Source organism: Emydura macquarii, unplaced genomic scaffold (assembly GCF_026122565.2).
Source record: "Emydura macquarii macquarii isolate MOO-44397 ecotype Brisbane River unplaced genomic scaffold, CSIRO-AGI_Emac_v2 contig_1551, whole genome shotgun sequence".
In the NCBI taxonomy this organism is placed as follows: domain Eukaryota; kingdom Metazoa; phylum Chordata; order Testudines; family Chelidae; genus Emydura; species Emydura macquarii.
Window position 1 is genome coordinate 12,514,406 of NW_027131688.1, and position 24,488 is coordinate 12,538,893.

General features: G+C 43.0%; 1 protein-coding gene across 3 annotated transcripts in view; it reads right to left on the reverse strand.

The window, feature by feature from the left end:
* The window catches only part of RTN1 (reticulon 1), a 206,019-nt gene that overhangs the window by 8,164 nt on the left and 173,367 nt on the right, over positions 1-24,488 (reverse strand). Inside the window, exon 1 of one of the 3 annotated variants that reach the window (XM_067554891.1) lies at positions 16,571-16,772. The exons of the other annotated variants lie outside the window; for them this stretch is intronic. Coding sequence (XP_067410992.1) covers positions 16,571-16,631 — 61 coding nt within the window. The 5' untranslated portion in view covers positions 16,632-16,772. Of the gene's footprint in view, positions 1-16,570; positions 16,773-24,488 lie in introns of those variants that run through there. 3 annotated transcript variants of the gene reach the window in all.

Below are 24,488 nucleotides of genomic sequence, written 5' to 3' on the forward strand. Positions count from 1 at the left end.
TATACCTAAAAATTCCTAAAACTGCTGTTTGGGGATGTCATTAGCGGTTTAATGCAATCCCCAATGTGCAATACCTTTTATTATATTCCTTCTCATGTAGTATTTTAATTCATATTCTGCAGACCAGTGAAGTGAGTGCAAGTGTTAGCTGCCTAGCTCATGGCATTGTGCATGCACATTCATCTGCAGATGAAACAGTATGTCCACCCACCAAGAGAAAACACTGCCAGGTAAATAGGGAATGGAGAGCTATAGGAACATCAGCTGGGTAAAAACAAATTAGCCTGAATCAGTTTATACCAGCTGAGGATAAGTCCCAAAGTCAGCAACTAATTCTTTAATTAACCAATATGATTTAGCATAAATTCCAGCTGTGGTCATGTGTCCAGTACTATCATAGGCTAGAAATGGATTATATTCTCCCTTAGATACACAGGGCTTTCTAAGAGTGCTACTCCTTTCAATGAGAAAAGGAGCTGAATGGCTAAAGCAATGAGAATATATTCCAAAGTGTGCATCATTCTGACATAATCTGATTTACAACTGGATTTTGTGCTAAAGCATGTTAAAGAATTGGCTAATAAAAGGATTAGTTACTAGTATTTTGCCTCAGCAACAACAGGCAGCCCAAAGATTAAAGCAGCTCACAGATTTTTTCCTCCCTCAACAGATCATTATGGATTTCTTTCTTGAAGGAAAAAAATTGTATTTTAGAGAAGAAAGAGGCACTTCTTACTGAGGACACGTTGCTGCAAACTCGCCACAGAATGGACACCTGTCAAAGGACAACTGCAGTGTTGTAGCTGTGTTGGTCCAGGACGTTAGAGAGACAAGGTGGCTGAGGGAATATATTTTATTGGACCAACTTCTGTTGATGAAAGAGACAAGTGTCTGAGCCACACAGAGTTCTTCTTCAGGTCAGGTCAAAGAACTTTGTGGAGATTGAAAGCTGGTCTCTTTCGCCAACGGAAGTTGGTCCAATAAAACGTATGACCTCACTCACCTTGTCTCTCTAATAAGGCAAAAGAGACGCTCATGGGGACCTGTATGCATGCAAGAGACAAGATAAGAAATACAGCTGATTTCATCCACCAGTCAAATGAAAACCAGAAGGGGATTGGTAGCACACAAGGTAGCATGCATCTGTTAGTACATGCTGCTAACATTGTTGTGGTAATTTACACTGATTGAGAAATTACATCTCAGATACAAGCTTAACATCACACTGAATCCAAGGGACAGGAAGTAGGTCTGTTTTTTAAGGTCATTTTTCCCTTGGAGCACAGGGGGCAAATCCTTCCCAGAAGGCACAGACCAATGTCTGGGATGGTCAGTGTAGTTAGGGATTCGCAGGGGTTAGGAGAAAGGAATCTTGATCTCCAAGCTATGGAGCAGAAGCTCTGAGGCAATGACTCAGGGACATATGCAGTAGTGGATCTGCTGGGCCTGGTCCCACTCCTTCCCCTAACTCCTGCGGCATGACAGAAGGCTGAGAGGACCCACAGAGCTGTGCTGCATGGGTTCCCCAAATCTTGTCCCTCCCATGTGCAGTGGAACAATGCTGGGTCAGTCTGCATGGTCTCTGAGCCCAGGGGATGAAGCAGGATTTGTCATGAGGACCACATCCTCAAAGGTGTTTAGGGTTCTACCTTACACTGATTTCAATGGAACTTAGCAGCCTAAATACCTTTGAGGGTGCAAAGCTAGATGGAGACGGAGTAGTTTTGGTTCTCACTGTGGCAATCCAGCCCTTCCCGTGGGCAGGTTAGCCTGCTGGGAAGTCAGCATGCATCTTTCCCACTGGCAGGATTTGGATGTTTTGAGCTTGATCGGGTCCACAGTCATCAAAGATATTAAAATGCTGTTTACCAGGCCAGGATAGAAAATAGTTCTGCCTGTGTATGCAAGTCACTTAAAAGGTCTTTTCCAATATCTGCATCTTATTTTTCCTTAAAGAAGTGAAATCTTGTTTCAAACAGGGCAGGTTTCCATTTTCACCCGATCCGGGCTCCCATCTGCAGAGATTCAGAGTTAGACTGACTGATACAGAGAGCCCAGTGCCGGGGGAGCTCGAGGAGGGATTGTGCTGCGTGTTCCAGGGGAATCGGGGTAGAATTCACCTACTGTAATGCTGCCTGCTCCAGGACAGATGGATCTCCTAGCTATGCCCCTTTCCCATGGGTATGCCCCCTATTCCTGGTGTGATCTTGGAGCCACTAACAGCGGCTGCAAAGGGAGAATTCTCGGGGGAGTGGAGGGGAGGAGGCACACCTGCCTGGTTTATGACTGCTTTGCATCACCAGAGCAGTTAAAAGCCGCCATAGTCGAAGCAACAATCTGGCCCCCAATATTTACTCTGTGCCTCTTTTACAAAAAGCAAAAAATCTCACGTATGTGGCAGCCAGTGACATGGGGGTTGGTACATGGGTGTTCCTCTAGACAACAAAGCTGACTACAAGCGTCGAACACAAGGGAAGTCTGAGGCTGTGAAAATTATTCTAGCCAGAATCCTTGGACTTGGTTCATAGGTGCCCCTGCCCCTTGTTTAGCCATTTACCCCACCACAAAGGAGGTGTAAATCATTACTGCCTCAAACAGAAGCATTTACACTCCTCTTGGTGTAGATGATACACAAGGGGCAGTGCAATGGCGAAGCAGTCCCCTTGTCGCCAGATGAACGAAGAAGGGCTGCATCCTCTTGTCTTCAAATGCCCTTTTTATTCTTCTTGCCGTCAAGGTGAAATTCAAAGGTGAGGATACAGGCCCAGTGCACATACACTATTTTGCAACTCCAAGCAGAGTATCAGTTCAGTGTACAAAGACGACACACTCTGTCTGCTGACCCAGTGGGTTTTCTGTCTTTCATGTCTGAGGTCTTAAGTTCAAATCTTAGCTTGAGTCACCAGTGAAATGGTGTTTGACGGCCTCTCCCTCGTCCCTTTTTGTGCACAACACAGAATCCCCGGACAAGCTGTGATAATTAGCAACTTCTGTTCTAGAAAGCTTCCGTCAATACGAACACAGCCCATTTTGTGGGCCAGGATTTCAGGCATGTGCAGAAGTGGGCAGACAAATTGGCGTAGCACGTACTGTACCAGAGCTATACCTGATCTAAGACTGTGTTTAGGTTTCTGTCTTTCATGAGCACAAAATTCACTTACAAATTAGAGAGAGGGAAAGAGAGGGATGATTCGTAATATGAATTAACAACAAATTAATAAGACCCCAGTCATATTTCTAGTGAGGAAGTCACCTGCAGAAAAAGAATGAATGACTTTGCTCTAGTCCACATAACCTGTCTTAAATAAATTACCATGCTGTGAGCAATGGGCTTACTGCACATTTTTATGAACATTCAATTACCCAGACCCAATTACAGTTGCAGGATTCTAACAAGTCCATACTAAATATACATGAATTGAGATGCTTGTGGCATGCTAGCCCATTCATATGTGATTTGCATGTAACTTGATAGCAGATCCACATGCCCAGCTCAACTTGATCGATCTTAAACAGACAAAGTGACAAGCTGCAGAGCACCTCATATTTGAAGAGGATATTTTCAAAAGGAGTTTAAGAGAATAGGCACCAAAATCACATTCATTTCAATGGGATTTGGACACCTAACTCCCTAAGGTTTCTTTGAAAACCACAGCCTAAAATTCTAACCTGAGCTGTTAACATGTAAAAGCTGTTTAGTGGTAGTCTCTCATGACAGCTTTTTAATTTATTGTAACAAGGGTGACATTACTTTCATTCCAGTATCTTCGTATTATTTTGCATTAATTCCAGTAGAATCCACTGTAGGCCTAATTTGCTTGTGGAGGTATAAAGCCCTCTGTGATTTATCACGACTTCAGATTCAGCATCATTTCTCTCTACACATTAAAGGCCAGACTCGCACCACTGAATTTAAGGGGAGTTTTACCACTGACTTTAATGCGAGCAGGATCGGAGACTCAGACTGTAACAAACCAGTGTTGTCACTTTCTTTGAAGAGTTTTCAATGGAGAAACATGTTTACTAGCTGTTTACTTTTAGAGTCCAGCTTGTTCATTGCTTTTAGTTAGAAATGAAAGCAGGAAATCTCTGCAAAACATAACCCATGTAACACAAACCTTCAAGAGTATTAATCAGACTCTCAGCCGTCACTTTAGATATAATTTCATTTCATTAAGCTAACCCGAATTCTCCATTCTCTGCCATACAGCTGCACTAGCAATCCAACTAGGTAAACGTAGTATCAACAATCCCAGACGGGTTATAGGTAGGAGCTAAATGTAGCACTTCCACTGCCAGTTAGACCTAAGTTCTCGAAAATAATGTCAGTAGCATGTAACTTTTATCCCATTAAGAAAATTTCCTGCATACAGTGCCTGAAATGTCTCCTGGCAGATGTCATTGCTCCTTTTGGAAAACGTTTCTTGTTATTTGGCATCTAGCATCACAAAAGTTGGAGGACACACCGTATACAGCACTGATGCACTAGACAGTGTACAGTGAGACAGGGAGAGAAGACAGGGACAAAGGGTGTGAGAGAGCTGCTGTGAGCTATATTACTATGCACATTCAACAAGGGGTCTGATGACATCATGGTAACCATGAGAACAGAGCTTTACTGGTTTGTGTGGTCACTTGTACAGCTGCAGCCCCAGTTTGCCTGTTAGCTTTTATATTTAAAGGACATCCCAAAATTGTATCTGGAGGATACATGATTTTAGTCAAATTATATCTAAAATGTCCCCTTGCCTTCAAACTCATGCACGTTTCTTCTTTGTAAAATATTTTAAGAGAAAAAGAGGTGAGCAGGGAGACAGAAAATGAACATTTTTGACTGACAGGATTCCCATGGATAATTCTGCAATGACTGGATTAGTTATTTTAGACCCACAAGGTATCTCCCTGCTCCAGTCTGAAAATCAGCTACACATTATTTTCCTTCTGGTATCCCTGTTCTTCCTCTAACAAACACAATTGTATGACAGACAGACTTCATGTTGTTGCATTTGACTTTGCTCTTCCTCGGGGAGGGGGACATTCAATGTCTGATGAGAACAGGGCAGGGTGTGGCAGTTCCCTGACGTGCTCTGCAGCTGTTAAATTTTCATTGTGGGCAGCCCACCTGGCAGGTCGGACCCTAGCCAGCCTCAGAGAGCGGAGCGAAGCAGACTGCAAGGGAAGTTAGGTTATAAATAGAGGAGTTAAAGACAACCCTGTGGGCTCAGCGGCTGATTAATGCAGGTCCAAAAAATGAGTCTGCTGTGAGGGTCCCAATCCTTGTTCTACTCTGGATATAGGTCAGTGCTAGTCCAACTTTCCTTACTAGGGAAACGTCCACTAAAATAACATTTGGTTCACTGCAGCGTGTTTTATGGAACTAGAGGGAGAGCTGAGGGGCAGGAATTATTCCCCCTAGAGGCTACATAGCTACATGTCAGTTCCACAGGCTATCAGCTAACTGCTCTAGACTGGGATTCTGTCGCTGTTAGTGATTTAAGGGGGCAGCACTTAGCGAGGGGAGGGTTTGTGAATTCTTACCTGATTTAGCTGAGTTTATGGGGAGAAGATGGTGCCCTGTGGAGTGGCAGCTTTACAGAGATCCAGGAAATGGATATATACCGATCTATATACTGATCCCAATCCCTGTACCACTTTGAATACAGGCTCTGGAGCTCTGTTTCACCAGCAACTGAGAGGACAAGTCAAGTCACTTTGCTTGCTGAAGTACTTGAAAGGATTGGGATGCTGCCATTTCTCAAGCTCTGAAGAGTCCAGGTGACACACAGTATGTTTTATGGTCATGCTATAAAGACTGAGAAATCATCTCTGAGAGAAGATCAGAGGGGAATGTGTTTTGATGTGTGAACTCAAATACAGAAAGTGTTATGTGGAAACCTTACGTCTGAATATTTGTAACAAAAACGAAAAGGGGAAATCTGTATAAGGAATACCAGTAGATTTTTTGTTTAATATCTTAATTTATGAAAGTCATTCATAGTATTTCAAACACTATTTACCATATCTTTTACTATTTACAATGTGCTTTGTGTGCATTAAACGTCTGTTTTACTCAAAAAAGTGCATACTACTCTGTCTTTCAAAATTGACTGAGAATTAACATCCATTTATCGAGGGTTTTCACGCAGCAGCTGAGGTTTAACTCTGCGTAATGTTTTTGGTAACGTCCTGCATAAACAGAGCTCTGGTCTATGCTTCAGCAAAGAGTTAAGCTGAGATACAGGAAGAAGGGGAGGGCATGGCTAGAATATTGCCTGAGCATTTCCCTCTTCGCCGCCTCCCCCGTTACACAGTAAACATGCAGGAGGGCAGCATTTTCTCTGGGATTTTAATAATGTAAAAATCCTGGTTAGCCTTCAAGCATAAAGAATGGCTCACAATAGAGGAAGAATACGTGCAAGCCTCCGCACAGCTCAGCATCTTGATGGCATCACAAGACACATCCCCTCACATGAGAACACCATAACCACTCGGACCCTTACAGTCTGCATTTACAGCTGATGGTTCACCGTTCCCTGTGTAGTATTTTTGTGGACGAGAAATTAAGAAAAGAATGTCCATACACACATACAAACACTAATTAATTGCCCGGTCTCTGTAGTGACACTGGAAAGCTAGAGAAACCAAATTTAACAATGAAAGTCTTGTTAATTAACAGGCTTTATTGGACTAATATTTGACAACTATGACTTATTACTAGAGCGAAGCCTGAGCCACAAAGCAGTAGACACACCCACATGGTGGGAAATTTCAGCTCAGTGGGTTTGGTTGGGTTCATTATAGACCAAATGAAGCTGTCCAGCTGTGAAGCTTGGATCCAGGTGTGAACTGGCAAAGTTTGGAGTATTTGGATCCAGAGTTTTGGTTTGACTCCCTCTCTACTTCTGACCAAATACATTTTTAACTCCCTGAAAAATGGATGCCTTGGTACTATCGTGATAAACTCATTAGAAACAGACTCAGCATCGGACAAACCTAGATGTAACAAGAGTATTTAAAGTTTCTCCTATGCTCCAGTAAAATAAATACGAATTTAAAACTTTAGGAAAATTATTTCCCTTGTTTAACTGTATATATTTTACAGGGTTAGATTCTTACCTTGGAGAAATGGGATGACAGCCTGGCCCTAATGCAGTCATTAGGAGTTTTGCCATTGACTTCAGTGAGGCCAGGATTTCAACCAATGAGGGCACAGAGGACACAGCTACAGATCCACTTGCATGTTTGTGCATGTTGGCAAAGTAGTGAATTCTTCACATAATGTGAGGAGATTAAAATCTGGCCAATAGTATGCAGCTAGTTATGGATGGATTAGCAGATGATTCTCCAAGTACCCAAGTGTATCCAAAGGCTACCTGCTCAGTGTTTTCTCTCATCACTTCGTTAAGACATCTTTCTTTGCCAATATGTCAGCTCCCAACCTTTCCCCTCTTTCTCCCCATCATCTGTATCTAAATGTAATACAGTTGGATGCAACTTCTGGAGAACAGCTAGCACATCACAGCTTCAGAAGACCACTGCCATGAACTGCAGGGCCGACAGAGTGTCTTTGCTATTTTTATAAGGATTTTTTTCCATCTTCATTGGAGTCCTCTGGATCCCATCATTTTCTCTTGCTTCACAGCCCTTCATAGAATCAGAGAAGATTAGGGTTGGGAGGGACCTCAGGAGGTCATCTAGTCCAACCCCCAACCCTCTATCTTTGAGGCCCATAACACAGAGACCATCCTTCTCCCTAAAGGCAGGATGCCCTTGAGAATCCACCTGTGCCAACTCTCAGCAAGCCAGAGAAGTCACCCTTCTTGCTCTCCCAACCCTTGGGACATGAGACCAGGAGAGGGTGTTGACCCTGGTTTTGTAGCATGGCAATACTATGCATTATCCATATCCAAAAGGGCTACTCTCCCTTTCAGAGCAATGACTTTCAGGGCCTGGGTTATTCTTCAATCTTATTCACCGAGTGTTATGATTTAAAAAAAAAAAAAAAAGGCATTTCTAGACCTCGGTGGATGAAAAGCAGGAGTCGAGAGTTAGGGTTTCCTGCATTCTCAATAACAGCATGCACAACATACAGCATATTGACATGAGCCATAAGAGAACAGGCATGCAATCAATGAATGACAGAGCTCATAAACCCCTGTTCTCCTGAGTTGTCCTTACTCCTATGAATGGTCCCCCGATGTGAATGGGATTACTCGTGAGAATGAGGAATGCTTATGTGATTAAGTGTGGCAGGATTGGGCCCACACATGATAATACCAGATGGTTGACAGTAACTAAGGAACCAGTCCTGCCTCTGCCCTTCATGTGGAATTCTCAGTGAAGTCAATGGGATTTCTTCACACAAGAGAGGCTGCAGGATTAAGACTTAAAACCATTGCTTGGGGGAGAGAGGGGGGAAACCCACCTGCAGACAAGAGGGCCCACCCCACACCTTATTTGCTAATAAAAAAGCCATGTTGTCTGCCCCTTGCAGATTTCTGTACAGGGTTTTATTAATAGGAACCTGCCTGATCAGGAGTGGAAATGAAGGAAAACAGGCAGAATTCCCTGTATGGCAATGTTAATTTTAAGAAGAGATGGGCCATGAACCAGGACCACAGATCCAGCCCCCTCCTGATCCTAACCTCAAACTTTTAGAAGTTTAGATACGGACCCTCTTCCAGATTTCAAATGTCATGGTTCAGGCCCATCTTTAATAGTATGGAAAAATCGGCATCAGAGTAGTGCAGCATCCCATTCAACAAAAAAGGGCCCACCCTTTCTCCCACTGAGGTCAAAGTTAACCCCCCCTTAACTTCAGCTGACCAGCTCCAAATGATTTCACCCTTGCATTCACAGCCGGTCCCTCCCATAGCTGGAATTACTCCTCCGTCGAGCATTTCAAAGGAGATTTATTTTAAAAGGGATTCTCCTTCTGACAATGAAGGAAGTTGAAATATATTTTTTAAATTGACTTATTTTCAGACAGGACATGAAGTGAGCAGGACCAGCAAATGCAAGGCTGTTAAAATCTCACTGTTTTTTGAAATCTCCATGGTCTAGATAAGCATGGAGGCCTTGTTAAAACAGGAAGCAATAAAACATCAAAGAAGTATACATTTTACTGCGTGTATCCTCTAACTGTGGGCTCTTAACCCTGCAGCCCCATTGGGATCAATGGGAATTTTGCTTGAATAAGGACTGAAGGATTGAGCCGATAGCTTGTCATTATGGGACTCAGAAATACAGCTATTTTGGACTCAATCTGAGTCCAGGAGGTGCTGAAGGACATCTGAAGGGTTGTGCCCAAAGTTGTGATTGTCCTTGTTTTTAGTGGCCTTCATCACAGCAGTCAACAGTCTTGGTTTTAGTGTCCAGTTCTTAATCAACGAATTTGATCCTTCAAAAGGTAAGTGGGAGAAGATTCTTAACGAAGTTTACAAAAAACTGTGCTTTAGTCATGCAGATGTTCTGTGATTGGTTTCACTCCAGCATATTAAATAGGTCTGGGCTCTTTGGGGGTAGCCTCATGTCAATGAGAATCCACGTGAAACTCAGATCCTCCACACTACTGCTGCTGAGAAAGTTTTCTGATGTTAGTTTTAAGTGGGGGCTCTTGGGCGAGACTTAAGCTGCAGGTATCCTCTTTCCTCTCCACTCAGGGCATCGACTGGTCCCTGTCCTGTCTCCTGGATTTTAGCTCAACAAACTGATCCTGCTCCCAGATCAGAAAACCACCACTGCTGTGTATCTTGCAAAGAGTCGGCATGCACACAACATGCACCACAGTAATTAGACCCACTCTACACAGAAATATGTGCTTGCTTTTCTAAAAGCCAGACTGAGGCCCTGGGCCATGCTCAGGGGCTGCATCTCCTGCACTGTGCTGCTTTACCTGCTGTTCCTCTGGTTGACGAGTGCCTGGTTCTGATGAATGATGTGTGAACCCCTCAAAAAAGTCTGAACTATGGGCATGCAAACCAGGAGTCCTGACTCCCGGTCCCAAGCTGTAACCACTAGACCCTGCTGCCTCTTTTTCCAGCAAGAAACACCTCTCTCATGATGTTTCATTGTTAAACCTGACTGAAATAGCAAACAAAGGCAACATTTGCTGCCGGTTCTTATTTTATCCAGTTTGCTCACATTCTGTGGCAATGTGCTCCCTCCTCCCTGCTTGGCTACTCTGCTAGCTGCTGATGCCCAGAGGTTGGGGTGGCCTGCAAATACAATCAAGCCTGGGCCCTGCTGAGGGGGCCCCAAAATGGGGAAGTCACTTTGCATCCTCCCCGCATTGCAAACGTGTAGGATCTCTTGAAGTTTTCATTGGTTGGATATGTTCCTGGAGGTTTCTTCACTGAAATCTTTAATTAAAGATTAATCTTTACATTTGAGACTCCAGGATAATCATGGAGGGTTGGCAACTGTAATAGGTTTGCTAATGTACACCTCTCTGTGTCTACGCCTAAGCAATGTTCCTAGCATGGGCTGCTAAATCTGACCAGCCTAGTAAACCAGAAAGTGCTGCTGCTCCCCCTCCAGTACGGCTGAAGATTTGTCTGTGCAAGTCTAGCATGTGGACTGAGGCCCTGGGCCATGCTCAGGGGCTGCATCTCCTGCACTGTGCTGCTTTACCTGCTGTTCCTCTGGTTGACGAGTGCCTGGTTCTGATGAATGATGTGTGAACCCCTCAAAAAAGTCTGAACTATGGGCATGCAAACCAGGAGTCCTGACTCCCGGTCCCAAGCTGTAACCACTAGACCCTGCTGCCTCTTTTTCCAGCACTCTGTGGCAATGGTCAGGTCAGAAATACCACAAGAAACACCTCTCTCATGATGTTTCATTGTTAATGCTTCTGGGCCTGACTGAAATCAAGAGCAAACAAAGGCAACATTTGAGAAAGGAAAGAAAGAGAAGGTTAGATGAGCTCTTCCAAACCTCCCGGTGAGGGTTTGGTTTGGTCGAAGGGGCAGAACGGTTCTTATTTTATGACAACTAGTTTGCTCACCCCCCATTCTGATGCCCACCCCCCTGTGCAATGTGCTCCCTCCTCCCTGCTTGGCTACTCTGCTAGCTGCTGATGCCCAGAGGTTGGGGTGGCCTGCAAGGAGGGGCTACAATCAAGCCTGGGCCCTGCTGAGGGGGCCCCAAAATGGGGAAGTCACTTTGCATCCTCCCCGCATTGCAAACGTGTAGGATCCAGACACGCCTTTAACCTTGGAAGTTTGTACGGTGGCCAGTTTTGGTTGGATATGTTCCTGGAGGTTTCTTCACATGACATAATCTTTAATTAAAGATTAATCTTTAATTCCTAGAGACTCCAGGATAATCATGGAGGGGTGGCAACTGTAATAGGTTTGCTAATGTACACCTTCTCTGTGTCTACGCCTAAGCAATGTTCCTAGCATGGGCTGCTAAATCTGACCAGCCTAGTAAACCAGAAAGTGCTGCTGCTCCCCCTCCAGTACGGCTGAAGATTTGTCTGTGCAAGTCTAGCATGTGGACTACTTAGATAACACAAGTCATGAGGAGGCCAGAGCGTGGCTGCTTATATGATGCTATTATGCTTAGTCACTAGAGCCAGTTGAGATTTTTTTTCCCACTGAAAAGGGCTTTTGTTGGCAAAGGGGAAAAAAAAAAGACTTTTTGAGTGAGATGTTCTAAATGTCCGATGTTTTGTTGAAATGAAAAAGTTGGTTTTGATTAGAATCAAAGTGAAAGTAGTTTGGGGCTTGTTTTTTTTCCTTCTCTTTCCCTTTTTTCTCCTCCCTCCACTTTTCTAATTGGGAGAAAGAAGGAAGAGAAAGGGAGGGGGAGAAAGACTCCAAAACGTTTCACTTTGATTGAAAGCAAATAGAAAATCTGCACTGAATTTTGTTTCAATAAAAAATTAAAAATTTCAGCACAAACTTTTGAAAGCAAATGAACTTTAAAAAAAAAATGTGCATGGAAGATGCTTTTTGACCAGCCACATTATTCAGAGTGCCATACAAAGACATCTTGCAGCAACACCATAGTGAAGAGGAGAGGAAAAGCTCCTAAGACATCAGGACAAACAGGATGAGAACTCCTGGATCTGGGAGTATTGCACCAGGCCTGGACTAGGGATGAGTTTTCAGCAAAACACTTGAGAGTGCCCATGAGATTGATCTGTGAACTGGTGATAGGGCACATATCAAATTGAAAGGGGAAACAAATTTAGGAGAAGTAGTAATAGGGACCATATTTTTAATAAGACTTGGATTATCAAATAGCTAAGTCCCTTTCTCTGAATTTGCATCTGATTGCACCAGAAGTCTGTAGAAACTCTCTTCCACTGAAATCAGTGGAGGTGAGCCTTTAAGGTATAATTTTCAAATGGGACTCTAAAATAATATCTTCACAAATTTTGCTCATATAAAAACATTTAGGTGCACAAATCAGGTCACTGTGCACCTAATCACCCAATTTGCAGGTGAAATATTAATCTGTTTGCATATTAATGGAGTAACAGGGTTTGTTTGTTTTTTGTTTCAGTCTGCTTAACATGCAAACTACTTAAACTTTATAAACAAACTTTATTTTGTGCTAGCCGTCAAAAGACACCAGCCCAGGTTAGAGACAAAATACATCTGTAATACTGATTTTGGTAAACTTGGTTTTATAATTTCTACAAAAAACGCACTTGAAATTGGAAGACTGTTCTTCCCTTAAACGACACTTGACCACTTTTGTTCAGTCTTGGAAACCCTCTGAAAGAGAAAGGGCTAGAGTCTCCGTGGGTCAGAGTCACTGTAGATCCATGGAATTCAGGGCAGCTACGCCAATAGATACCTGCTGACACCTGGCTCCAAGAATCTGTATCTATCGAAGATCAGCACAAGACATACTGCTGGGACAGATCCTCAGCTGGTGTAAATTGGCATAGCTCATTTGGAGCCACACCAGGTTGCGGAGCTGAGGATCTAATCCATAACTTCTGTGGAAGCGATTCACCTATGAAAATGTGGAAAGCATTGGACGTACCAATAGGCCCAAATGACTATTTTATGACAAGGGCGCTAATTAGAATGGTTTCAAAGCAGTTAATAGGATTGCACTTTAAATGCAAATATGAGTATTATTATCATTGAACATTTCTATCAGTACTGAAAGCGGAGAATACTGCCATGGAGAACATTTGGTATAGCTTTTTGGTACAATTTTAAAGCCAGCTCCTATTTTAGTTGAATAAGCAAGACAATACTCAGAAAACAGTTGTCAGTACAAGCCCTGTTCAGAACGTTGTTCTAATGAAGCTAAGTTAGATGGACTTCAAGAAACCTACATTCCTTATTCACCTTGGCATTCAGGTGCTGCAGAGATGAATGCTATCACTAGTATTTTGTGGCATTTTTATAAAGAATCCACAGGTTCTTTACTTGGAATCTTTCACTTTTAAAAAAAATTGAGACTTGTAGGTCAACAGAGAAGCAGACGGAAACGTATCACTCATGGATACCTAAAAAGTGGAATGTAGAAGGGGAAATGAAAGCAGACGTGACCACCAGGCCAATGTACTGAAAATAACTAGCTGTGCAATGCAAGCCTTTTGGGGGTCTTTTCTAATATAACTGGTACATACCATGAGTACTGATTACAGGGGATCCTAAAGGACCATGCCACACCTTCATAAAGTCAGGAGTCCTGGTCTAGCAGCCCATATATCAGAAGTGGTAGATGCTGCCATCTTGGGTTTTTTAAGCCACTTTCAAAAACAGATTTTGGGAATGATCTCAGAGCACTGCACAACAGAGACTGCCTGGTGTTGTGACATCATTTCCGAAGTATGACCTGTTGCAGTCAGCTCTTCTGACTGTTAGTGTCTGGAAACCCGCACTGGCTGGCATACATAGTGGTCTAGGTACCTCTGCATCCTCATACATAGTGGAAAGATCAAACCCTGTCTATTTCAAATGCATCACTTTCTAATTGTGAAAGATGCAAACAAAATAAAAACCTGCTGCAATTCACCTCACTCTGCAATAATAATATTTTAATGGAACATATGTCCAGGAAGGGAGAATGACTTTGGTTCTCCCTTAGGATTATATCATCACCTGTCATTCATACAATTACGTCATGCTTCCGGTATAGACAGATAAAAACACACTGCAACATATTTGAATATTACATACCAATATTGAATGTATTTCCATTACCACAAGGAATATTTACAAAAAGCATGTTTAGATGAGTCAAACCAAAGCTCCATCTAGTTTATCTGCTGTTTTTCAGAAGAAACACCTCCTAGCTTTTCACTAACCTACCCCAAAATATTATTGTTATAAATAGTACATTGCCTAGTCCTTAATTTTAGTTAATTGCACACCTGGCTTTCTAGTAAATTAAAATTTGTGCGAACCAGTGCCTCAATTTTCCATAATTTCAGTCAAAATTCACTGTATTATTTGCAATGGCTTTTATCTTTATCTGTTATGTACATAGACAGACCTATGAAAAGAATAAAGTTACCTGAGATGAAGTAATAATCAATGAAAATGGAAAATTTTTACAATTTCATTTTTTCAGAAAATAGATACTTTTTTGGGGTGGGTCAACACAGTTTGTTTTTGACTGTATAAAAAAACTCCCAATGTTTATTCTTCTCGTGACTATTTTTGAGGGGGTTGCAGTTCTGCAGCAGTGTGCATTTGGGTTTGATAAGTAGAATGTTACAGACATAGGCAGCATCCTATGGATATTTTAGGGCCTTCCTTGTTTTCATCACAAATGTTCCCCCACCCCCCAGCATAAAAAGCAACATCAGGGGAAAGGAAAAGATAAGTAAAGGATGGTAATCATTTATTTCAACCAGGTTCTCTCTAATCAACATGGGTCATATTGTGTCATTCAATTTTAAGACAAACGGCCTATTGATTTCAAAGGGGAGGCTGCAAAAAGACAGACCCAGCACCATAATACTTTTCATTATTTGTAAAGCAAAGATAGAATACCTTGTGCCCCTGTATTTTTTTAATTTATTTATAGTGTTTTGTGTTTGATAAATATGGACAAAAAATCCAATCTGGTTTTAAGTCAAGATGAGCTTGACAACTTGACTCAGCAAATTTCTCTTTTTCACAAGAATAGGCAGCATTTCATATCTACCTTTTTTTTTTAAAGTAACTCACAGAATTTAGTATGCAGAGTTCATGTTACAACGTATTATTATAAATCTTGGTGGTGAATCTTTCACACGTATATTGTTGAAAATCCTGGTTCTTTATTCACAACTGAAGCTGTGATTTATATTATATTAGCAGGTGCATCAGTTTACTTTGTAGCTGTTTGACTTTATGACATCCCTCAGAATGTGGTGACAATTATGTGCAGAACCAAGGTTTAAAATATATCAGAAACAGCAATCGGATGGATCCAATTAACCTCCCCTGTTCCCCAAACACGTTCAGAGGATTTTTCCAGATCACATTACAATTAGCAGGGTTTATATTCTTTTAAGGAGAAGAAATGACATCTGAAAAGAAGCATGGCCCCTTTAAGAAGATGTTGCTATGGTGTAATTCACTCTTAGGGATCCACCAGAGATCATTAACAATATACACTATATGTTCAAAGTAAAAAAATGTACCTTGCTGTCACAAAGGTTATCATAAAAATAATAAAATAAAACAAAGCCTGCTGCACACATACATAAGATTACAAGACTGGATCCATCTTTCCATCTATTTTTCTGTAATCTGCTCACCAAGCAGTGTCACAGAGACAATCTTTTAGCAAAACAAAGGATGGATGCTAGCTGCTAAGTGTGAAGCTGAATAAAAATGGCTGAAAAGCTGTCTAAGGCAAACTGGAGGGTAGCCTGCCACACCCAGTGCTAATATGGACCGTCTCGAAATAAGTATGTTATAACAGAACATGCCTCTATTGTTCTTTTCAGTTACACAACAGATGATCCAAACATTGCAATATTTTACAGCAGGTGGTTTGGTGGCGTGCTAAAAGAAATAATCACTGAATAATTTTAAAGACTACTATACAGCAAGCTGATAAATGTGTGGCAATGCCACAGCATTCGCAGTATTATTACAGTTATTGCCAAGGCTACCTTTTCTTTGTATTGCAGTGGACACAGATCTCAAAATGGGTGTGTCCCATCTGAAAGGATGCACTGAAGCTCCAAAACAGGACTGTCAGTTAACCTCAGGAGCCTAAACAGACACAAATTCTCAATTCCTGCCCTCCTCGTCTAAAAGCCTGGGCACAGACTGACAATGCTCCTCAAGGATCAGGAAAAAGCTACAGCATCAGGCATAGGTGGTTTTGATATGAGCTGCAGCGTGAGAGGAAAAGGTCCTGGGTAATATGTTTTTAAGACGTAACAGCCCAGGGACTGGAGAAATAAAAGAAATTAAAAAATTAGAATTAGGGTGTTTGGTTGTTTTTTTTTTAAATTACTCCAAAGAAAATCTTCTGGGGAAATAAAAAGCATGCAAAGGCCCACAGGTGAACAATGCAAAATGGATGGACGCTGCCTTTGCCTTCTTTCACATGCAATCTTTCTAGGCATGCAACACTAGAATAGATATAATACCCTGACATTTCCAGTTGCTCCACAGACAGTCCATCTTGGTAGAATCGGCACTGGCTTGCATCTTGCGGGGGTTAGGAATCGCGGCTCCTTTCTTGGATTCTCACTGAGGCATTCCAAAGCATGAATAGGTTAGTGGGTACCACGGCTGCTGCCTTACACTGGCAACAGACTGAAGCTGTAAGCAGAACAGGGAGAGGGGGGAGGGCATATTGTACGTGCTGCGGTCTTCACTGCAGCAAATCAGCACTGGGATGTGGTTGCTCTAGGGAGCAGGCTCCTTTGAAAAGGGGATGCAGTTGCCTATCAAATCAAAAGCGTTCGCTCGGTGGCTTAGCCCCGTTAAGCCATTGAAATGGTTAACTGAACCTGACAGCAGAGAAACAAAAACAAGTTGGGTGTGGGTGGAAGCAGGGGTGGGGTGGGGCAGAGCTCCTTATGTGTTGACTCCGCTGAGACTATTCATGTTCCAGAAATTTCTTGAGAACATTAAGAAATCCATTGTTTACTTCAGATTTATAGAGGGTCAAATTCCCCCTCATTTACACCCGCCACCCGCATTAGTCCTGCTCCCTGTCATAATGGTGCAGGGGCAGAGAGGTCAGCTGAGATGCCCGGGTGTAGCTCAGGGCAGAAGCCTGCTCCAGAAACGCAACCCAATCTCAGTTTATATTTTTAATGGTCTGCGAACTGAGCTTTTACCCAACAGTCTAGAGACGCAAGGAAATGACAGAAGAAATCAACCACCAAAACGTTCGCAGCTCTCCACGTCTGAGTACAGGCCAGAGCACAAATGAGCAGAGACTGGTCCAGTCACCACGCCCAAACCCTCAAGTCTGTGCAGCACGAAAAAAAAAAAAAAAAAAAGGAGGCGCAGATAGGGGACTGTGTAGGACAATGGAACTTTGGCGAGAGGAGATACGCTAGACATGCTGGACAGTTTCTAAACAAAAGCTAATAAAAAGTGGCTTCACATGTTGTAAGAGCTTCTTTAAATTTATGGGCCAGGCCCATGAAAGAGGGCATGGTTTCAACAGAAAGCATGGAAGCGATGAATTTGTGAGTTCTAATCCCAGCTCTGATACTGACTCCCCCTTAGGCTAAAGCCACTTACCTTCTTTTCCTCAGTTTCCTCATCAGTAGAATGAACATGCTAGGGCTTCCCCATTTCCGAGGCATGGTGATGGTTAATTAACAAATGTTTGCCATCCTAGAGCCGGACAGCATTGGCAATAAGTATTCTTAGCATCTACACAGTATCTGGCCTTTTCAAACCACAGTCCATATATTAACCAATCCTCAAAACACCCCCTAATAAATATTATTATCCCCATTTCACTGATGGGAAAACTGAGACCCGGAAACCCATCATCATACAAGTCACTATCAGCATGGGATTAGACTTTAGGAATACCCAGCTCCCAGACTGGTTTTAATCTTCTAGATCACGCCATTGCATTAAATATTGTTATTGACACATCATAATTGTACATTAAACTCAGTCTCTGTGTAACAGCCACATAAACATCCAAGGGTAAATTCTCCAGTCATTATTTCATGACATTGTATCATGACATAATCTGCTCAACAAGCAGTGTATTGTTTAAAATCCTTGTGTCACAGACACAACTATGTAAATCGCACACACAGCCACAGGGAGCTAGGACTGGACTGCTGATTCTTTTGGCTTCAGGAACACAGGCCTCTAGCACTTAAGCTAACAGAGGTCCTCTACAGCTGGCAGTAGCAGATCACTTCTCCTCCTCTTGGGCAGCATCTCCCACCATCACAGCCAATATCTGGGGAGAATCTTTTAATACAGTAAAATGTTGACCTTTACACAGTACAATCTGCTAGTGCTGCTATAGCCAAAGGCCTGATAACCTCATTATTTAGGTTTTAACATAATTTTCAAAGGCCAAAAAACTGGCTTCAGATTGAAATTTATCATCTGTAGTCATAGCCTGAGAATATTTTAAAAAACCAAATTGGTTTGAATTCTGCTTACCCAGAATAAAGCTTAAGAATCTATGAAAAACAATGTTCCTGGTTTCAATGTTTATGATGTGCTTCTTGGGTATAAGTGAAAAATAGTTTGATTTTAAAAAGGGAAAAGAAAAAAGGACATTTGGCATGGGATGGTTTCATAATGTGGACTGATCATTTCTGATACATAAGAAAAAGAGACAATAGCACAGTTGCCGCAGTTCAAGACATGGAGGTTTGCCATGCACACTAACTACGGCACTCTGTGTAAGGATTCCTAATATAAATCCGTAATACTATATACGTCCACAGAAGCGGTATTCACATTTGCAGAGCTGGGGAGCCCTTACTCATTGAATAGAATCAGAGACACATCATGCACCCTTAGTGCATCATTGCAAAACAACGCTATTGTGTACTGATAAAAAACATCGCAATGTGATGATGGGTCATGGTGCCACCATTATTTTGTTGAATGCATTTGGCACAATATTGTCCCTGCCCCCTGTAATCAGGCTCTGGCAGATAGGTTCCCTGTCACATGAGAGGGATCAGTCCCTTGTAACTCCTGTGGCTACTGTACACACTCCACCCTATAGCTGTCATGAGGGAACATGATTTCTCCTCCATTTCTTCAATGCCCCATCACTCCTGAGTGCTGGGATGACAGGGAGTGAGTCTCCTCTTTCTATCCCCTTAATCTCCATCCCCAATGGGAAAGTGCCGCATCAGATCCAGACCATGATCTTGGAATTATCCAAACTATGCTGTCTATATCGAGCAGTATGGGGAGCATACCTAGGCTCAGGGCTGCCTGAATCCAGGAAGAGCAAAAGATGCTCTGATCAAACTAATGGACTCTACAGGCTTGATCCTGCACCAATAAAGTCAAAAGGAATTTTTCTAAGGATCTGAATGGATGCAGGGTCAAAAAGAGGAGACTTTTCTTCTCTGCAGAGTGAAGTCCATTGAATACCACTGAGTGTGGTACTGGGGTGATTACAGATCTCAGTACTTGTGACAATTACAGATTTCAGGGAACTTTTTGCAAGATTAAGGATGTTTACTCTGGTGACATGGCCAAATTTCAAGTTGGGTAATGAGAGTCTGCCTATTAATTAGTTCTGCTGGAGAAGATGATCTAAGACAAGGGGAAAGTGAGGACTAAGTAATAAATAAAATAAGGTTACATGGTTGCATTTCCCTCGTGTTAGCCCTTCATTTACAGGATTTTATGACATGGTTGATATAGGTGAGTGGGCTGTTATTAAGTAGGTAGTGATGCCTACAGTTTCTATCTATCCCTCTAATCCCAAACCTTGGCTCCCCACAAGTAGTCAGGACCTTAGTTTAATATCTCCAATTGCAAGATGGTACTGTACCACCGTGCTGTGGCAAACGTTCTGTTCTGACTGAGAGGGGAACATGGCAGCTACTGAATTGTCAGTCCCATTTCCTGGTATCTCCCTAGAGGTCTGCTCATTTAAACAGTGACCCAGCCCAACCCTACATCGCTTACAAGATCTCATGAGCGCGGAGCTTGAGGTGGTAATGCTTCAAGCCACTTAGGTACATATACTCAGAATCATAGCATCAGAGAAATGTAGGAATGGAAGGGACCTTGAGGGGTCAAATCCAGCCTTTGGCACGGAGGCAGGACCAAGTAAACCTGGATCATCCGACAGATGTTCATCCAGTCTGTTTTAAAAAACCTCCAATGATGGGGATTCCAATTCAGTTTGGATCCACTACAACTCCCAGATATTTTTCGGCAGTACTACCACCTAGTGAGTTATTCCCCATTTTGTAGATGTGCATTTGATTTTTCCTTCTTAAATGAAGTACTTTGCATTTGTCTTTATTGAATTCACATGACAGACCACAACAGCTCTGAAGTACCTGTTACAATTTAGCATGTCAAATCTCATGCACTCATGCCATTCATTTTTTTTTTTTTTAGTGCTACCATGGAAAGGAGGAAGAAGTGTGACAGAAACTACATTTAAATAAAACATTTAAGGTCTTGCTTATGCCCTTAATGCACAGGAATTCAAAGATAAGGCTAAAACTATCTTCAATTCGACCCAGGGTGCAATGATTTTAAAGAGTTTCCAAATGGTTAGATGTTTTCAAATCTAACCTGAGGTCTTTCAACATCAAGCCACAGTGGGTCACATTAAGGACAAAGCCATATCTTTATTTCATGACATTGATCACTTTGATTGTCACCTTTAATATTGTTATGCAAACATCATTTTGCCCAGTTAAACTGGTTCCAGAATTAGCACCAGAACCGGCTGTGATGCTCTTTCAGAAGTTATGTAAAATATCTAAACACTAAAGAGATCTGTGAAATGTTTGAAGGATATTCTAGACAAAGGCCTTCCAGCAGCCACAGCTGAGTTATGAGTCTGTCAATATTTCCATTAGAAACCCTGGCCCCTACATGCTGCTCTGGGGAAATGCTGGCATAGGGGCCAAGCTGGGTACAGGGGTAGGGGCATACTTGTTGCACTCAGCAGCACAACAGGTCATAGCAGAGCAGGTCATAGGCAGCCCAGGAAAAATGGCCATACATTATAGCAGCCCCTGGGGCCTCTCTAACTTACACTAGGCCCCTTTTCAGCCTGTACAGCAGTCGGGAGTCTGCCCAAAGTCTCCTTTGCCATGGCCCTCTCCTGAGCTGTGTCTCTTAGGAGATGCAGCACAGAGACGAGTGCCCTATTTTTTAGGGGTTTAGCCCAAAAACCTATAAAAAGGTGCTTTAGGCTAACTGGTGAAGTTCCTAGCTGTAGCTGTATGCCTTTGGCTAAAGAAACCAGAGGCCTCGGTTTTCAAGTGACGCCTCAGTCTCCCAGGAACTTCTTTTGGGAGACCATATCACCAGTCAAAGTGTTTGGGTTGTTTGTGGTACCAAGAAGTTTGTCTGAGACTTGTTGTCTTGCTGGTATAAGATGGTTTGCACACCCCTGTTTTACTCATTACATAGCAAGTATGTTTCACAGCCCATTATTCAAGGCCAAAGCATACTATACAGTGTCACGGAACAACCTTGCAATATTACTCCAATGAATTGATGGTCCAGTCTAATCAGGGCAAACTACTCTGCTTTAGCCCCTCGGATGGGGTGGGGTCTGCAGAGCAAGAGGGTGGGTAACAGGTGGTCCTTCTAGCCCTCCTTTCCGACAGGTCTGGGGGGGGGAAGACGGACCCCAGCCTCTCTTTGATCTTCTCTGTTGCTCCCACTGGAGATTTTCCAACCCATGCTGAGCAGACTGGAGAATGGAACCAGACTGCAGAGCAACTGAGGATTTCATCAGCCTTCACAATATTGCCACAAGAATGTCCCTGATGTTGATTTTGAAAATACGTTCACCTTAGGATGTGTGTGTCATTAATGCCCCATTGCCCAAGTGTGATGTATACCACGGTTTCTGTGACCAAAATATTTTTTGAAAAATCACCTTAATACAGCGTCACAAACATCCCCCGCTGATACCGGATACAATTTAAGCAAAACAAAAACCAGCCACAACAAAAAATTCCACCGGGCTTAAAAATGACCTTTCAGGGGTAAGGGGCATCACAATTCACAGATGAATACTGCCGAGCAAGTGGCTATGGCCTGAGTCCTGCACTGAACCAAATGGGGCGCTATGTGGGCACAGGCATCCATTCATGTAAAGCCCATTGCAGGATCGGGGCATTTGTTTGAACCGTGTCACTTACAGAAGAGACCTAGGATTCCGTAGTTTGCCTGTATCTGGGGAAATCCCTGGGGCCTGGAATATAGGAAATTCATGGGGTCCTGGTCTATTAATATTTAAAGCCAATTTTCTACTCAAACTGTTGGCTTTTGCAATGTGGCATGAGACACATCAGGACTTAATTCACTCCATACTCTAAAGAAGCCATCATTCCACGTTTTTCTTGTTAACCTAAGAAAGATCCACTTCACTGAGCACCCTATAGACCCATTGTGCTGCTAAACTCCAAATTGAGCTAGGGTTTTAGCCCATGGACTAGAACAGGTGATAGTGGATCTAATATAGAAGAGCAATCAGGATTTACTCCTGACTGTTCAATTGCAGACAGTTTTCCTTGGCTCTTTAATGTGCTCTCTGCACCACAAGGATAATAAAAATAAGGAATTGATTCCTGCCACTGATTAGAAAAATCATTTGATTCCTTCAAATGAGGCTATTTATTTCAAGTGCTTGGAAACCTTAGAATCAGGTGTTTCTTTTCTCAGATGGATACAGATGTTTCCCCAGAGGCCTGCATTAGAGCAGTTCCATGTTCCCCCCATTCTCAGGGCTATTACATTTAAGCCTCTTGCTGCTATATTTATATCATTTACGCCATTGTCAGGTACTGCAATTGGCACTATGGATAACCTTGTTTCATTAATCGATCTCTTAATGCACTGGTAATCAAGAGGAAGGATGGCTTTGTGGTGAAGGTGCTGGTCTGGGACTTAACTGATAATTCCCTGTTCTGCCACCAGCTTCCTTAGACATCACTTAGCCCCTCAGTTCCCTCCCTTTGTCTGTCTTGTCTATTGAAATTACAAGCACACTGGGACATCAGCTGCCTCTGATTATGTATTTGTACAGCACCTAGCACAATGGAACCACAATCTCTGCTCAGACTTCTAACCACTATTATAAACTGACAGATAATAATGACACATAGGTGTTTTATACTCATCATCCTCACATATGTCTGGAGATCATGCAAACATTGAAAGAAGCACTGGGATTGCTTGTCAGTTGGCCAAACTCCTCTTCCCACTTGGACAGAGCTAAGTGCTGAACTTGGAGGTGGAGAGAGGAAGAAAGTTAAGGAACCACTTCCTTCCCCCAGCATACCCAACCATGGCAAGAAGGATACACTTCTAGCAAGATCTGATGGGACACCAGGGCCCTGGGCGTATTCCACATTTGGCAGAAGTTATAAAAGGAGTTTTTGGTGCAGCAGTGACGACTGCTACAGAGTGCATTCCTCCTCCTTGGTCCCTGAGCCATCCTCCCCTGTGTTGGCAGCTTAGATGGCCTAGTGCAGAACTACTACCCCTCCTTCATCACCATTTTCCACTTGCAGAGCCAGGAGGAAGAAGGGCAAGATCATGCCCGGAGGTAGGAGCATCCGGGTTCATTAACTGTCCCCAGAATCCAACCCACATGCCTCAGTGAGTCAGGGTGGAGAACCCCGTTTGCCTCCCGGTATGCCCCCCCAATTCTCTTCCCCAACCTTGAGAGAGGCAGGAATTTACCTAGGAATAACTGCTGTGCTCAGATAGAAAGTCATTGATGTTATTGTAACCCTTCGGCCGCAGTAAAGGGCTGAGTTCTATATCTAGGGATTCCTGTCAATGATACACAACACCAAACCAGCTTGAGCCCCCACCCAGTCACCTGGGAAATCACACACTATGCACTGGGTGCCCCCAAAAAGCAATACTTCCCCTCTTGCAAGCACAGAGTCTGAATATAGAAAGTAAACCTTTTAATGGAAGGAAGGGAGACAGCACTAATTTGGGAAAACAGTGCAAACAGAATTCACGAAGACAATGAGCTGAACCCTCCCCACCCCAGAGTATGTGGGCATGTCCTTTGCCTCTCCCTTCTTGCTTTCCCCTGTCCTACCGACTGTTGTACTTGCACTGTCCACCTCTCAGTTGTGGGGCTCAGCCAGTCCCCTCTGCTGGCTCCTGCTGGATGCGGTCCCCCTCTGCTGTCAGCCCCTCAGGGTTTCCCCAGTGACTTTAGTTCTAGTGAGTTTCAGCTTTTAGTGATTGCAGCTCTCAGTGCATGGGAAACGCCCCTGCCAACAGAGGAGACTGTCCCTGCTCCAAGTCCTGGGGCTCCCGTGGGACAGACGGATCCAGCTGCCAGCAGAGCAGAGAGTCCCGACTCTTTAACAAAACAAAAAA